The sequence below is a fragment of the Phoxinus phoxinus genome (genome assembly GCF_949152265.1).
Source record: "Phoxinus phoxinus genome assembly, chromosome: 10".
Classification (NCBI taxonomy): domain Eukaryota; kingdom Metazoa; phylum Chordata; class Actinopteri; order Cypriniformes; family Leuciscidae; genus Phoxinus; species Phoxinus phoxinus.
In genome coordinates this window covers 20,783,467-20,800,449 of record NC_136885.1, presented here as the reverse complement: position 1 = coordinate 20,800,449, position 16,983 = coordinate 20,783,467, and the positions used below count along the sequence as shown (strand labels likewise).

The 16,983-nt window shown below is 37.7% G+C and overlaps 1 protein-coding gene across 3 annotated transcripts; it reads left to right on the top strand.

Moving 5' to 3' along the window:
* The first annotated feature begins 87 nt into the window (after positions 1 to 87).
* tmem145 (transmembrane protein 145) lies at positions 88 to 16,672 on the top strand. Of its 3 annotated transcripts, none has more exons than XM_079626801.1 (15): positions 88 to 346; positions 4,291 to 4,365; positions 4,969 to 5,046; positions 5,427 to 5,513; positions 5,810 to 5,911; positions 7,793 to 7,877; positions 8,948 to 9,019; positions 9,244 to 9,312; positions 9,545 to 9,625; positions 10,034 to 10,112; positions 10,394 to 10,487; positions 11,864 to 12,036; positions 13,230 to 13,350; positions 13,434 to 13,619; positions 14,704 to 16,672. In XM_079626801.1, exons 1-15 carry the CDS (start codon positions 251 to 253, stop codon positions 14,947 to 14,949), a joined length of 1,644 nt encoding a protein of 547 aa, XP_079482927.1. In that variant the 5' UTR covers positions 88 to 250; the 3' UTR covers positions 14,950 to 16,672. The 3 variants fall into 3 exon arrangements, with proteins under 3 accessions (XP_079482927.1, XP_079482929.1, XP_079482928.1); XM_079626802.1 differs by lacking the exon at positions 88 to 346 and adding an exon at positions 1,053 to 2,439; XM_079626803.1 differs by lacking the exon at positions 4,969 to 5,046 and having other exon boundaries at positions 125 to 346.
* Positions 16,673 to 16,983: the final 311 nt, after the last annotated feature.

The window sequence follows — 16,983 nt, the reverse complement described above, 5'->3', positions numbered from 1 at the left end:
TTTAAAAAAATACCCATAAGGAATAGCTATTTGTGTAATGCTATGTCGCAATAAAATATCGGCAGCGCGCGTTTCACGCTTTCCTGGCAAAGCGCGTGCGATACTAGGCGCGCTCCCGGCGAAAATTCTGGGGGATACATGCATTTGAGGCGAAGAACGTGGACGCGCGTCTGGCAGCCTCACTAGGCAGATCTCCTGCTCACACAATATAGGAAGGAGAGCGCAGAAACGCTACGGTGGACAGGTGAAGATGGAGAAAGTATTAGGACTCGCCGTGGTATCCAGTATGTTATGTGTCGGCTCGGTTTTTGGGAAATATGTCAGAGGTATCGTCAACACAAAAGAGGTGAGTATAGTGTTTACATTTTATCACTATTGTACTGGTAATGGTTCTGAGTTTTCTAACGTTCTTCAGCTGCGCATCTCCTGACTGCTGTTATTAATGGGCTCTTACAGCAAGTGTGTGTTGACGCCTCTGTATTTGCGCGCATCTGGAAGCTTTGATGCTTTAATAGCCTGTGCGTTGCCAAGATCATTACACCCGCCGCTATTGAGCCGATGAAAGCTTAATTCCTCCTTAAGACACGAAAAACACATTTTAAACGGCGTATTGCCGACAACCAACTTACACCCTCCCATCCGCTTTTACAGGTGTGTGTCTGTCATTACAGCATTGTTAGATTATATTTAGGCTATCGCATGCTGATGTTTGTGTCCAAACTGATTTTAGGTTGCTTAGCTGTGCTTATAAAGGTGTGTTATGCATTGTGAGACAATATTCAAACAACAACTCTGCAAACGTGGAAATAAGGCATTGACTATTTGAGTCATATTGCTGTTGAAATGTGTCCATGTTTGCCGTACGTCATTTTCTTAAATTTGTATAGCTGTTGGGTGAATTATTTGATTGCAGTGTGCCTTGTGGGAAACACTAGCTATTATTATCTGATAGACACATGGTGCAAAAAGAAAATGTTGGCCTGAAGCAAACAGTGAAACTAAAGTGCTTCAAAAAAGTAGGCTAAATTAAAAAATGAAGAAAAATTAGGGAGCAATAACATTTATTTCCTTTCAAAATCCATAGTACAAACTATAGCATAGAAAAAACTACTTAACTTGCCCGTATTATTTATAGTAATAAAAAGTAATTTTAAGTCTTTAAATCATGATTAAGTAGGTTTTGCTGCTGGTAATTTAACAACAACCTGTTCCTGCCTTTATCCAAGTGCTGATCCTGCTCTGTGTTGGGTCTCTGTATGAGATGGTTAAACAGTCCATTAATCTCACTTCTGTTTATTTCCTTACAAGGTCGTTCGTTTACACTGCCATGCACACACTCACACATAAATTACTGGAAAGTTTTATCACATTAAAGGGATAGTTCACCCAACAAATTTAATTCTATCATTAATTACTCCAAACCCATAAGAAGTTTGTTCATCTCCGGAAAACAAATGAAGATATTTAAATGAAATCTGAGAGATTTACATCCTCCATTGGATGTACACTCCATGCAACTACCACTTTGATGTTTCAAAAAAGTTCATGAGATCGTAAAACTAATCCATACGAATTGAGCGGTTTATTTTATTTTCTGAAGAGACACAATGGCGTTATGACGAACAGATAGGCTTTTATTCACATACATTCATCAACTCACACATCAGTTGCTGTAAATGGAAGCTTGCATGTTCACTTGACGTGCAAGAACCAAAGGTTCCTTCTCATGTGTTACGCAGCACTAGAACCAATGAGGTTTGTTCTTGCGCATCAAGCAAGTACAGTTGAACTTCTGTTTGTTCTCTGATCAATGTTGTTTTTGGGTGAGCTAAACCCCTTTAAAGTTGTTTGGTTGAAATTAAATTAAAAATTAATTTGAGACCGAGAAAAAAAAACAGCATTGTCCTTTCAGCAAAGCTCCTTCCTCTGAATTGAGTGTGGCCAGAGAGTTGTGCAGGTAATGTTAACTACCACTGCCACAGGCATAAAAGACTCAGGGGCACTCAGGTCGACATCTTGTGTGTGTGTTAGTGTATATGTGTGTCAGCACATGTGAGTGTATTTATGTGTTGCTCCGTTGTGTAACTAAAGTAATGAATCATTTAAAAGCCCAGTGGACCCGGGGTGACATGACTAGTTGATTGGTAATTAATTGTTAATGAGGCTTAGCGGTCGGACAGAGATCCGGAAAGACAGTGAGAGGTGAGGCCACCAGTGATTCGGGGAAGTGACCGGATACTACATCTGCGTATAGTGCTTGATTAATGTAGGGTCCGTGTGCCGTGTCTCTCATCCTCCCTTTTCCTGATTTCAATGACTTTGTATTACAACGCAGTGTCTGTGGGGGATAAGACGGATGGCAGGGATTATTGGTGACACTTTATGGCCTATTCTGCATCACAACACGCATTATGTTGTGCAGCCAGCCATTATACGAGTGTGAGTTTACATAAACAGATAAACAATCATCTCAATCTTCTCAAACACAGTCAAAGCATGCGGCATTATGTTAATCACTCACAAAAGTTTGAACTCATCCATCGAATTCATTTAAAGGGCAAAAATCAAGGTTATGGTGCAGTACTATCAATACAAGTGAAGTTTTACAAGCAAAAATGTGATGTCTATAATTTTATAAAAAGTGCTTAAATTATTGTTGTTATTGGAGCTGAAAACTGTTTCAAAAATCAATTTTACAAATGTTTTATAAAATTATTCATAAAGCAATATTAGTATACAATAATAGGAAACACTTTATTTTACAGTGTCCTTGTTACATGTACTTTCTGCAGTAAATTATGCATAATTACATACGTAACTAACACTAAACACTCCCATAGTATGTTGTTAATTGATATTACTCAGTGTAATTACTCTATAACAAGGACACATTAAAATGAAGTGTAACCCTATAATAGTATTATTGCTATTAAACTTTCAAAGCAATATAATGCTAACATTTGATAAAGCTTTACATAGAAAAGGTTGGTAAGCCATTTTTACACCATGTTAACACATAGCCACTAGTTGCGAGACCTAAACAATACAGTAGCCTATTTTAACATTTATGTATTGGCCCCGTTCACTACCATTGCAAGTGCCTCACTGTAATTTTTGTTGTGGTCACCAACATTACAGCACAAATTCTCTCATTTGAGCTTAACTTGCACTCAACCCTGAATATTGCACCACCGCATGAGGTACAGGAGAGGATTTTCACATGCGTGAATGCTTCTGGCTATGCAATCACATAGGAAACGTAACAGATGGGAATGTGAACAAGGACAGAAAGAAAGAAAAACAATGTTGTGAAGTCTTTTGGTTTTAAAAACCAGGATTGGAGGACTGTCGTTCTTGCTATAATGGGGTTTAGACAGGGTCGGACCTCTACCGGTTTCTATAGTAGCTGCAAAGTGCAGTATGTGTCTGTTGCCATGACAATAGTACTGAGATTTGTTTTAGTGAGGTCTTTTTTTTTGAGTGGGTGTTTGTTTAACTGTCTGACTGACCATAGATGCTATTTTACATGCACTTCTGTTTTAGAGAGACAAGGTGGTCTTTCAAAAGCTCTGTCATGTGATGCCTGGATCTTAATGGTTGTTTTTTGGGCTCAGTTCTGGGTCAGGGAGTCTTAGGGCTGCTGTCTTGTATTGTCAAGGAAACCTGTTGTTATAGAAACCACCATCTGCAGACACTGAAGAGGAAGTTAATATGGACAAGGGGCTGAAAGCTAGAGCGCACTTAGTGCCATTTTACACTTCACTGACTGCCTGCGTGTCAGCGTAAGTTCGAGAGAGTGTGTGAGATGAAGCCCAACTGAAGTCTTGAACACTGCAGGAACTTCATTAACCCTTCAACTATTACCATATAATGTGATATGAAGGTCTTTAAACTGTTATCAGTGCATCAGATCAGACTTCTGTTAGATAAGATTGAACTTGTGAATTTATGTGGTGTAAAGCTCAGCGCTTGGAAGCACAAGAAGATTACTGGTTTGATACCTCAAGCTGTGACTGTGAGCCATCACTGTGTTGTCGAGCAAGTCTCAGGGAAAATGTCCTTCTTATAAATGTACTGTAAGGTGCTTTGTCTGCTAAATTATGTCATGTCTAGATGGTGACGCCATTTTGTGCGTTTGCTTTTAGGGTACGATTTCTGCGGGACTCTGTATAAACAGTACCTGAATGTCACTATAGTGAATCCCATGAGACTCTCAAAATGAGGGTTACCATCCAGACATGGCTGCTACATAACTACATGCTTCCCTATACCCTCCCCTCTTCTCCACAGGACTGGGTTTTCCTCACAAGGTTTTGCTTCCTGACCGATTTTGGCCGATTGAACTTTAAGTTCCGATACCCCAAGGTAAGATTAAAAACCTATATTTGAATTTTTACTCATGACTTATGTTGTACTAAATCTCCAATACTGTCACAAATGCATGATGCAGTGGAGAAAAAGTCTACACACTCCTATTCAAACAGCTGGGTTTTTTTATGTAGAAAAGGAAACAAAGATCAATCATATCTGAACTTTTAGTAAAAATTACAACCTATGCAATGCCTCTGAAAACCAAAGTGACAAATTTCAGATAAAAAATTATAAATAAAAAATAAGAGCTTATATGAAATAGTACACACCTGTTTTCACAAAGTGACTCTGATTAACTCCAAATAAATCTAAGCTGTTCTTATAAGATTTTTCTGAAATAATTTTGGTTTTAATGCTACTTAACTTGGTTTCTAATACTATCTACAAAAGAATGTTTTCAGCTTTAGACCCTAACCATTAAATTATGTTTTCAGGCAGCGCCTTTCTTCTTTCTGTATATGTCAGTCATTTACATCCTTTTAAGTTTCTAGGTGGCATAAACAGTCCAAGTGTTAATCTCTCCCCCTCTCTCTCTCTCTATCTATCCATCTGTCCTATCTTCCTGCCCCTCTCTCTATGTCTGTTGCTCACTGAAAGTCCCGATGCTGTCAGAACATATTGCTCTACTTTGATGAAAGCTCTCAGTGGCCAGCTGTGTACAAGAGGCCGGACAAGGTGAGAGACACTCTGACAGACTTTGTGTGTGTGAAAATATTGAATGAAATGACAAGACTGCATGTGTGTGCGTAAACCAACAGAGTGCATTAGCCCGAATGTGTGTGATACAGGAGTCCAGTGCTCTGTGGATTAGGAGTCCAAATCCAGTCTCCAAAAAGACACGAGTGTCAGTGCATGCGCGTATTTAAAGTTAAACCCAGCACATTTTCTCCCTCCCTGTGGCAGGATCTGCATTGCGGGACTCTATGAAGAAGTGCTCTAAGGAAGTCCCCGCTCTTCATCAGTCATAATCTGCTACTTAGTGCTTCAGCTCTTGATGCTGTTATAGGGTGTCTTAAATCCCATGTTTGTTAATGGAGGGTGTATGTGCTCTACAGGATTGCTACCTGAAAGAGTCAGTACTGAGGCCTGAAAATAACCAAGTCATCAACCTGACCACCCACTACACCTGGTCTGGCTGTATGGTAAGACAAACGCTAGTCTCACACAGTCTGTGTGCACACCCAAACACTATTGCGAAAATAATGTTTTTAAAATGGTTCCCCAAACACTGCCTGTTTGCCAATGGCTGAGCCAACTCAAACAAACATAATGAACGCATATTGATTTGTGTTTGCAAATTGTTTTTGTGTCTTAATTACAGTATGTCTCCTCGTATAGAAAGAAATGGCACGCATCAAATTATAAGCATTCTCAAGTGCTGTACAATTATGCAGTGAAGAGCTGCTTGTTTTTGTAATCTTATGTCTGCCTCTATCAGGTGGAAGGCGAAGGTAATGAAGAGATGCTGAGTTGTGAAGGAGGTCGAAGTTTTCGTTCTGTCAGAGAGAGATGGTGGTACATTGCGCTCAGCAAGTGTGGGGTGAGTGCTGATACAATAAACAGTATCTAGTGACTAAGAATGTGCCGGTAACAGACTACCTTATTCGCAGAGGCATGATTAATGACTTCACAATGAATAAGTAATTACACTGAATAATACGTTAGACTGATTGTGCAACAAGGGCAAAGCAATATTTTTAATGAACATATCAAAAAACATAATGGTTTGTCTGCGAAGCCAGTATGGCTAAAGTGGTATCCTGTGAATGAAAAGGAGAAGGGTGTGAAATAGTCTGAACACAGATGGCTGTGTTGCTGTCTCCTTTTACTGCGAGACTGAAAAATCTGAACATTAAAATAAATACTATGTCATTCATATTTTTCACCTTTTGAAAAAAATAAAAGCTAATTCAAAATGTTAATAAATTAATTTTCTACAGGTTCCATTTTTATTATGAATTTGAATTTACTGTATAATCCAAATTCACTGCTTCCATATATGGCATGTAAGAAACATGGCAAGTGTGAAATGGATTTCTTGATAGATAAAGAGGCTTTGGCCCCGTTTACACCTGGTATTAAGATGCGTTTTTGTCAATTGGATCACAAGAGGACGACACTAAATGCAGGTGTAAACGGGGTCTAAAACTTTCGAGTTTGTCCACTTTCGACTACTTCCAGGCAGGGGTAGTCGAAAACGTATTCGCCCGGATTGCTTTCTAAGTGCAAACGCTCATGTGATCGAAATCGAATGCATTCGAACAGCCACAAAAGACCACTTACTCTCCGCATACTGACCTAATGTGTAAACATTACGGGAAACGTGCTAGCCAGACGCGGTTTAAATTTTGTCTGAAGACCCGTGTTTGGTTTAAAAACAAAAAACGTACCAAACACAGTGTTCTTTCACCATTCCTGATTTCTAACACGCACTGACAGAGTTTAGTGTGGTCCTTCAGCTATCAGAGCAGAAACGAAAACTGATGCTCTCCATGTTTTTTCGTCGTCTCTTTTTGCATTCATATGTAAATTTTGAGCTTGTTTCGTCCATTAGATAGAAAGATCTGAAAAATCCCATACATTTACCCGGCCATAGACCCTTCCCCTCAAAGAAATCAGGACAGAAGTGGTTGAAAGTGGATAAAAGAGACGGATTAAAACACAGGGCCTCAGTGCTGAATTGGACTCTCTACCGGAGACAGTGAGAGTGATTCGTGTTGTAGCTGTTTAAAGTGATGCACATGTAAGTTTTGGAGAGGTAAACGATGTGAAGGGATTTAGCCAGATAAATGGGGCAAAATGTAAAGGGTTGTTTCATGGATGTAGGCAGGCTGAAGGACACAACGCTAAATCCTGTTGGACTGAAGTAAAGCACCATCTCCGATCAGCGAGCTCTCAGCTCTGTCCCTAAGGGAGCTTCTCTGTGCCTGCTGCCAATTTCTCTTCTCATCTCCCTCATACTTCCCCTCTCATTGGCCAGCCGAAAACCACTGTGCCTCGTAACTTCTGTTACATTTTTTGATTACTCACTTTATTCTTTCATGCTCATTCACTTTGTACATAACAGTCTTTTCTCTGTCCCTCTCTAGCTCTGTATTTTTGTCCAACTCTCTCTTGCCACATTGATTTGGTGATAGGGCGAGCTTCATATGCACCTCACCTTTTTGGAGTGAGGGAAAGGGAATTGGTTTTTCCTGCTACGTGAAATCAAAGCGTTTCTCTTTTATTAAGCCAGGCCGAAATCCTCTCAACAGCTAGAAACTGTGCTGCTTTGAAGTCTTTTATAGGCCAAAGATCTGTTTGTGCACTCAGTGTTTATGTGGTCTCTGCAGCTCCCCACTCACTTTTTTTTCTCAGTTACACACCTCCTACTTTTCCCTCCTCTGAATTCCCCTTTTTTCTATTTTGGCATGACCCACAGGGAGATGGGCTGCAGCTGGAATATGAAATGACATTAACCAACGGACAGTCCTTCTGGACCGAGCATTTCTCTGCAGATGAATTTGGTGAGGGACCACTGAAAGAGAGAGGGATTTATTTTGTATTATGTGAAAGATTGGCTGTATGTATGTGTGTATATGTATGTGTGTAATGTGAATAATACCAGTTCAGTTATCACTGAAATGTGATCTTAGATTTAGACTTAAAGGAATAGGATATTATTTACATATCTTCTTTCCAAACCAGTGTCCTTACTTTATTAATAAGTAACTATGCAGGAAGTAATGCAGGACTAATGAGTAGTTCTACATTGACACTTCAGCTAATACTATTAACTAATATAGAAACAAGCTAAACTAATCAGTAAGTAATATCAATTTTAGGAGATGGTTCCTTATTAGGCAATCGATAATTATTTAATGAGATTTAATTATATAACTGACACATTTTAAAGAACATTATCGTGTGTCTGAGGCGTAATCAGTTCATTTTTACAATCTTCAAGAACTAGTGATCAAGAAAGATGTTTTTCACTTTAAAATAATGGATCTCTAGTAATTCCTGCACAGTGACTATGTAACACTTAAGTAATTAGTGATGCATTTTATGACCACGTTGAGAGTAAAACATAGTTATGACAATCTCATTAATTATTGATTACCTAAGGAACTATATTAGTCCTAAATTCGATATTATGTATTGATTAGTTAATATTAGTTAATAGTAGTAGTTGAAGTGTTAATGTAGAACTACTCATTAGTCTTTCATTACTTCCTGCATAGTTGCTTATTAATGACGGATCATTATTCCAAAATGTTACCCATTATTCTTATATAATGAAAGTGAAAAACAGCATAATGTTAGTCCATACAGTTTTACAGTATATTCCAAGTCTACTGAAGTGATAGGACATCTTTGTGTAAGAAACACAACATATTATTATTAATTAATTAAAATGAATAAAAATGTTGTTTGTTAGAAAAGAGCAGTGTTCAAATTCTGCTAAACTTCTCCTTTTGTGTCTGAGGCTTGAAATGAAGAGACATTAAAAATAATTATTTGGTGAACTATCTCTTTAAGACATCATCATACTTGCACTGTGACTGAAAGCTATTCTTGTTTGGTTCTGTTTCAGGCATCCTGGAGACAGACATCACGTTCTTGGTTATTTTCGCCTCTGTGTTTATGCTGTCTTGTTATTTTGCTTGTGAGTTTCCATGTCCTGGAGGTATAAAAGATCTCTCATGCATTGGTCTCAAGCATATGTAAATTAAACATATGCACGAAGTTAAATTAAAGGATATTCTTAGCCATCCTCCATCTTCCAGATAAACAAACATACAGCTACTATTGGTTCTTTTATTGTTTTAGTCCCTCTGTTTAAGTTATTAGTTTCCTCTGAACCTCTCTCCCTCTGTGTAATCCTTTAAGATCATTTAAAGGGAAGACAGCTGCTCCATACGACCTATAAGATGTTTATGACTGCGGCTGGAGTGGAGGGTGAGAAAGCCTCTGAACACACTCGTATAGATAAACACTAGCACACACGTTTTATGACACTGGGCTTTGCAACACTGGATGCATAACAATATCTCTTGTGTCATCCCTTATTTCTTTTATCCGTATCTCTTCCCCACTTCCTCTGCGCTCTCACCGCTGCTACTGTGACTTATCTATCTATCTCTCTTATCTCTGGCATCCTTTCTTTCACTTTCCGATTCCTTCCTCTCAGTCTTAAGCCTGCTCTTCTTTTGCTTTTACTGGGGCCTTTATGCCAGGGATGGTGTCGGGAATGGCAGCCTCAAGTTGTTAGGTGAGAAAGCACTATGTAAACGATGATACACATGCTCATCATCGCAAATTATATCATGGTCTGTCTGAATACTCTATTCTGATTGGCTGGAAAGTTTTCAATAAAACCATTTAATGCACAGGTAGTTCCAGGTCAGTTTAATCACCGTTCCATGTTAATGTGCTGTTTTAATTCGCTAACTTTTTTTAGCCAATTAGCCAACAAATATTTTATCAAACATTGAATGACCAATCAGAATGAAGTATTCCAGATAAATAATGTGCTAAACAATATCTAAACAAAACGTACTTGGTTTTAGCATGACACATTTGTGTGCGTGTGATTGGATTCATTCTTAAATGCTGACCTGATTATTAACCTACTTATGGTCAACTGTGTAACTCTTCGTGGCTCTCTCCCTCTCACCAGGGAAATTACTCTTTTCCGTGAGCTTCCTGGTTTTCTTGCTCATGCTGATTCTCTTGGGGAAGGGATTCACAGTCACAAGGTAGGAGGCCTTACTTCTCACATAATGTGGGTAATGACTTACAAGGCTTATCATGCAAATGTGACCCAGATGTCAAGTCAATTTTGTATCCAAATTCCCATACTTTCAGAGTATGTACTGAATTAAGTGATGAACGTACTTCTTAACTGTTGATGTGGATGTTCTTTATATGCAGGTGAGGTGATGCTATATCTGCCAATGGGTCTTTAGAGCCATGTTTTCAAGGAAAATGACGTGCAGTAGTGATGTTTCTTTCTTTTCTTTTCTTTTCTGCTTTCCAGGGCAAGAATAAGTCACAGTGGCTCTGTGAAACTGTCCATTTATATGACAGTGTACACCATCACCTACATCATTCTCTTCATATATGAAGCAGAGGTAAGATCTGCTTGCCTTTATCTTTTTCTTTTGTCATATGCTGAGGCTGGGCAATATACTGGATATTCATAATATATAGTACATTACCGTTCAGGAGTTTGGGGTCAGTACATTTTATTTAATTAAAATTAATTGAAATATATATTTTTATTCATCAGGGATGCATTAAATTGATCAAAAGTGACAGTAAAAACATTACGACGTTAAAAAAGATTTATATTTCAAATAAATGTTATTCTTTCTATTCATCAAAGAATCCTGAAAAGTATTATGGTTTCCAAAAAATATTAAGCAGCACGTGTGTTTAACATTGATAATAAGAAGAAATGTCTCTTGAGCAGTAAATCAGCATATTAGAATAATTTCTGAAGGATCATGTGACACTGAAGACTGGAGTGATGATGCTGAAAATTCAGCTTTGTCATCACATAAAATATATTAAATTAGAAAACCTTTGTCTTAAATTGTAATAATAAAATGTTTTTACTTTATTTTTGATCAAGTAAATGAGCATAAAACTTATTTCAAACCATTAAAAAAAATCTATTGACCCCAAACTTTTGAACGGTAGAGTATTTCTGATGGTTTTGCTGACCGTACAATTGAACAAGATTTTACCAAATTGATTTTATATTTTTGTTCATTATTGAAAGAAAAGCGTGGAAAGCATGCCTTGTTTTTTATTGTATTTTAGTGTTTGCATTCAATTTTAGGAATATAATTTGATTCAATGACTATTTAGTTGAAATGACTCATAATTGGAAAATTAATTTGTTAAAATATTAATGTTCATATACATTTTAAATATGTATATATCAAAATAATGCTAAAAGAATGTAGGTTCATCAAGATATATTTTAGTAGTTACAGGCAAATAATATGCAGTGTATAACCATACCAGAAATGTATTCAAAATGTCTATTAATTTCCATATTACCTAATGTGCAAAACCCGTTATATTTGAGCACTATCAACTGCAGTTTCTCATGCTGCACCCGAGAGCTACTCTGCTCTATACATAATGTAAAGCTGTGAGATGAAGTTACTCAGCACGAGCATGTCGTTCTGCTCTAGCGTTGTGTAATGGAACCCGGCAGATAGACAGATAAAGAGAGCGAGGGAAAGACAGGTAAAGAGAATGACCCAGATAAGCTCTTGCAGTATCATGGAAGAGCTCCTGTTGCATCCTGTCTCAGTGTCACCCTTTGCTCTAATGCAGCTTTAGATGTTTGGATTTGAGGAATGTTCCGGCAGTTTCCACTTATGCAGCCTAACAGATTGTGCCATGGTCGGATTTAAAACCATCAGTCATACAGATGGGATGCCGAGGGGTGGTGATTTCCCTGTTCCCACTCCCACTGCGTGTGTGTTTGTAGTTCTTTGATCCAGGCGAGGTGCTGTATGCTTACGACAGCCCTGCAGGGTACGGTCTAATGGGTCTGCAGCTGCTTGCGTACGTATGGTTCTGCTATGCTGTGCTGGTGTCCCTCAAACACTACCCTGAAAAACAACCTTTCTACATCCCCTTCTTCACTGCGTACACTCTGTGGTGAGTTTTGAATATCGTGCAAAAGTTCACTTATTTCAGTAATTCAACTTAAAAGGTGAAACTAATATATTATATAGACTCATTACATGCAAAGTGAGAGATTTCAGGCCTTTATTTGTTATAATTTTGATGATTTTGGCGTACAGCTTATTTAAAAAAATACAACATTTTAGTAGTTTTCATAGCTGTCAGCCAGAATCATCAAAATTATAACAAATAAAGGCTTGAAATATCTCACTTTGCATGCAATGAGTCTATATAATATATTAGTTTCACCTTTTAAGTTGAATTTCTGAAATAAATTAACTTTTGCACCATATTCACATTTTTCGAGTTTCACCTGTAGAACCAAGTTCCACCCTACAATTTTTTTCCCCAATATGTTTCACTTGGAGGTACGTCACAATATGTCAGAAAAGATCTGTCACTACTTTCATTTGTGACTTTAATAGTGCCTTAAACATAATTTATTGCATATGTTTTCATTACATGAAATACAGTTGAATTGACGACAGTCGAAAACATCGACCTGATCTTGGTTTTGGTGTGAGCCGTTCCAATCAAAATGTTTTGTTAGTCTTAGTTGTGTTCCAAAATACATACTATACACTGTGCACTTATATAATGCACTGTGTACTCAACCATCAAGTGTATGAATTTGATATGGTTATTTTGTTATCCAACATTAAAGTCTGATAGCCCATCCCCCTCTGCTAAGGAAAGCTGCGGCAGTTAAGTGCATGAAGTGTACAACATTCCATGCTTCATTTTCGGTTAATTTAGTGCATCATCCGGGTATTTAAAGTGCACTTTAAATTTTTGGAATTTTCAGTATAAACACCCTACTCACACTTTTGATGCTAAAAACTGCATAGAGTGCACAAGTATGCAAATTGGGACACACCTCTTGTTTAAGTGTAGCACTCCTAATAGCAAAGAAAATGCGTTTGAATAGTTTTTGGTGTCACCCGGTGGAAATTTCACTTGTAAATCACAGTAAAATGTAGCACATCAACATTTGCAAGAATTTATATTCGAGTACCGGTATACATATTCATGAGACCAGGCTGACACTATTTTGACTCCAAAATCTAGTGGGTTATAATTCTCCACTGCCTTTGTAAAGCTGTAGAAGAAGATTGACAGTAAAAAGCTGCTGTTCCTCTTTTCATCCATTACTTTTTCACCCATAGGTTTTTTGCTGTGCCAGTCATGGCTCTCATTGCCAACTTTGGCATCTCTCGCTGGGCCAGGGAAAAGATTGTGAACGGCATCCAACTTGGCATCCATCTCTATGCCCACATCGTCTTCCTGGTATGTTGTTGTTTATTGCTTGCTTTATTTAAGCGAATAATATGATAAAACACCCCTGCATGTGACTAATCCTGTCATTCTAGGCCATCACACGTCCATCAGCAGCCAATAAGAACTTTCCTTACCACGTGCGGACGTCACAGATAGGAATCCTCCTCTCCAGTCCTAAAGGCAAGGGGGCAGAATGCTTCCCTCATCATGCTTATGGGAATAGCTCCTTCCTGGGAGACTCTCAGCCAAACTTCACAGAGCTCTTCTCCATCCACTCAGTGAGTATTGGATGTTGTAGATGATTTAGATATGAGTTGAATATAAATGAACTTATTTTGATGGTAATATAATCAGGCTGGGCAGCTTTTCAAATGATTAAGCTTCACTCTTAAATGGGTCATGACATGGATTTATTTATTCTTTTAATGTTCCTTGAGGTTCACAAATAATAAATCTCAAAGTTGCGAACTCTCCATTACATAACTGCCTCGTTTACAAAACAAAATGCTCTGACTAAACATAATCCTCTGATGCAATCTGGCACGGCATTCAAATAAACCATGCACTTGTTTCTGATGCTACAGAGACACAAACGTGCTGTTTAAACTGGATGCGTCAAAGCGAACATTCTTTCACTCTTCCTCGTCCTGTTGTCGACAGACAAGTGTGAAACTAAACGCGCATCTGTATACTCTATCCAGTGTAGACAGCATCAGTGATTAAAATGGGTTCTATTAGTTTTTGACGCGACGCGACGCAACGCTCACATCCAGTGTAGGCAAATGTCAGCCAATAAGCAATTGAATGCCAGTGGGAGGGGGTTGTCACAAATCTCATAATATTTAAACAAGCCATTTTTGGAGCTTGATTTAAAGAAATTATTTGTTGAGGACATGTTTAAAGAGTTAGTTCACCCAAAAATGTCAATTCTGTCATTACTCACCCTCATGTCGTTTCAAACCCGTTAGACCTTCGTTTGTCTTCAGAACACGAATTAAGAAAGCTCTCGGATTTAATCAAAAAATATTCTTACAAAGTTACAAAAATATTCTTAAAGTTCTTACAGATTTGTAACAACATGAGGGTGAGAAACTATTGACAGAATTTTCTTTTTGGGGTGAACTTTCAGCCAAAAGCTTGCAGGATATTTTAATGGTTTCAAGGCAAATTTAATTTCTCAAGTCAATTAATTTTTATTCTTTTAAACTTTTTTTCCACTATAAAGAACCTTTTGTGAAATTGAAATGTTCCATTGGTGTTAAAGGTTCTTAATGGAACCATAGATGTCAATAAAGAACCTTTATGTTTAGGAGTGTTCAATCGTGCTATTTCTTATATTCCGTGTCATGTTTCTCTATTTAGGACCCTGTAAAGACGATAGATGAGACGGTGGCTCGGAAGGGGCAGGAAGTGCCAAGGAACAGCGAGCACAAGATCATCACCACAACGGCAGACCTGTCGTCTACATTCTCCCCTCTTCCTCCTCCAATACCACCACGCAGCTCTGCACACTCCCCGCCTCCTCCTAGATTAACGTCCCACTTCACCGAGTATTTTAGTATGCAAGGGGCCACTGGGATGGGTACCAATGCCTTGAGCGGGCCGTAGAGGAACAGGCCATGCGGAAAGTAACTACTTTCAAACATCTACGAGGTGGAAAAGAGTTCAATATTTCAATAGATTAGGTTAAGGCAAGCGTGAAAAAGTAAAGCCATTTTCAAAAAAAGTTACCAAACATCCGTATCTTTGAATTTTGTAAAGGGAAACGCAAACTGCAGAACGTCGAGAGAGAGTGGGCCATAACCTGCTCACAATGCTCCTAAAAAATAAGAAGCAATAAATATTTCAGTGAGATGATGTAGAGTCACTGGAGAGAGATAAAATACAAGCAGTGCAATAGAGTGACAGGAGACGACGGTGAATCTAGAGTATAGCTATTTCGAGCTTAATGTGACTTTAGGATAGCGATGTGTACAGTAACAGTACAGTGAGCTCTTGACATATTTTTTTTAATGCTTTGTTCATTTCAAGTGTTGCTGTTAACATTTGTATTTCCTTGCCATTTTAATGCAACAGAACCAAGTATTCATCTCCCTCACTCATTTTTTTAATTTACTAATTTTGTCTGTGAAGTTGAGATAATTTCGGGTTTATATATTTTTATTCACATTGAATACGGTTAGAGACTTTGCAAACTGATATTAAACTGCAATGGCAAGTTAACTGGAACAACTTGGCAGTATTTGTATACCGTGCATGTTTGTGCTTTGTCTACATTCTGATATATTCAATGTAATTTTGGGTGTGCCTAGTTTTTACAACTAGCAGTCTTCATTTTGTAAGCAGAACACACTGTTTATAGCTACAGTATATAGAGGATATTTAACTCAAGCGGACGATGATGATGATGACGGCCTCATCTGTATCCTGTCTTTCTGTATTGTTTGTTCCATAATAGCAGATAATATGGTGCAGTTCAGATTCAATTCCAGCTAACTTTGTTATACATTTGTACATGTAATAACACTCGGAGCGGTCATGAAGCGGACACTTTTATTATGTCTGTGAGTAGAAGGTAGAATCATGCAGTCCACTGGGGTTGTCGTACGTTTTGTTTACTTGAGTGTCTGATGAAAATATAGCTCTACTCTTACAGAAACACTTTGTATTGACAGCATGGAGCACTTTACTGTTTTTAAACACTTATTTCATTACCATCAGACCCTTGAAAATGCAATCATAATGCAATAGAGTGAATGACAAATGTATAGGTAAAATGTGAAGGTTTTATCTGTAAAATGCCCATTATCACTGCTGTGTTTGTTTTATTTGAAAAGAAAAACGAGCTGTGGGTCGTATTTATGTTATATATATGAACATATTCTATATAATCTCCATCTGAAATTGACCCGATATAAATCCAAGCCTATAAGTTATGTACATAATGACATATTTATATTCAAAATTGTTTTTTAAAGAGATGAACCATACTTGAAGAATCATTAAAGCTAGGTTCGTGTGATTTTTTTGTTTTTTTTTTGTATTGTATTAAAAGACGTTTATGGGCCTGAAACACTAGAAAAGGTTATTCTAAAAGGCTTTGCCATGATTTTTTTCCCCATCTCTTCAGTGAGTGTGCACACCAAGCAGAGAAGAGAGAACACACTTTATGAATGTATGATAGATAATAGCACATCACATTCGGGAGCACAGAAAGATTGAGTTAAGCACATTTCTGTTGCACTGTTCATACTGAATGCATTTTAATAGTGTCAAATGACTTGGCAGTGCATACCCTTTTTGCCAAATTAAAATGGTCTGTTTTACTACACCGGCTTGTTTGTTTCTTTTTGCAGTTAGATTAGCAATGAAGGTAGCTAATTGTAAACCAACTACTCTAAAGTACAAACAAATTGTCATGAGGCTTGAAAATCAGTTTAAGACCATGTAGTCTCACATCCCTTCATTCATCAAAGTGAATCCTAGATTTTACAATATTTATCTTCAAAATTTGACCCATTTTTATATCCGAGTGTGTGGATCCATATTGTGATGCAAGACAATAAAAGCAGGGGGGGTTGCTCTCAAACAAAGATAAGTACTTTCGAACGAACAATTCATACAAAATAATATCTTTCTAAT

Excerpts from the sequence above, each read along its gene's own strand:
- tmem145 (XM_079626801.1), top strand. The coding sequence starts at position 251 with ATGGAGAAAGTATTAGGACTCGCCGTGGTATCCAGTATGTTATGTGTC. Across the intron at positions 9,020-9,243 it reads GCTGTCTTGTTATTTTGCTT|ATCATTTAAAGGGAAGACAG; the intron begins GTGAGTTTCCAT and ends TAATCCTTTAAG. Across the intron at positions 13,351-13,433 it reads ATGCCCACATCGTCTTCCTG|GCCATCACACGTCCATCAGC; the intron begins GTATGTTGTTGT and ends CTGTCATTCTAG.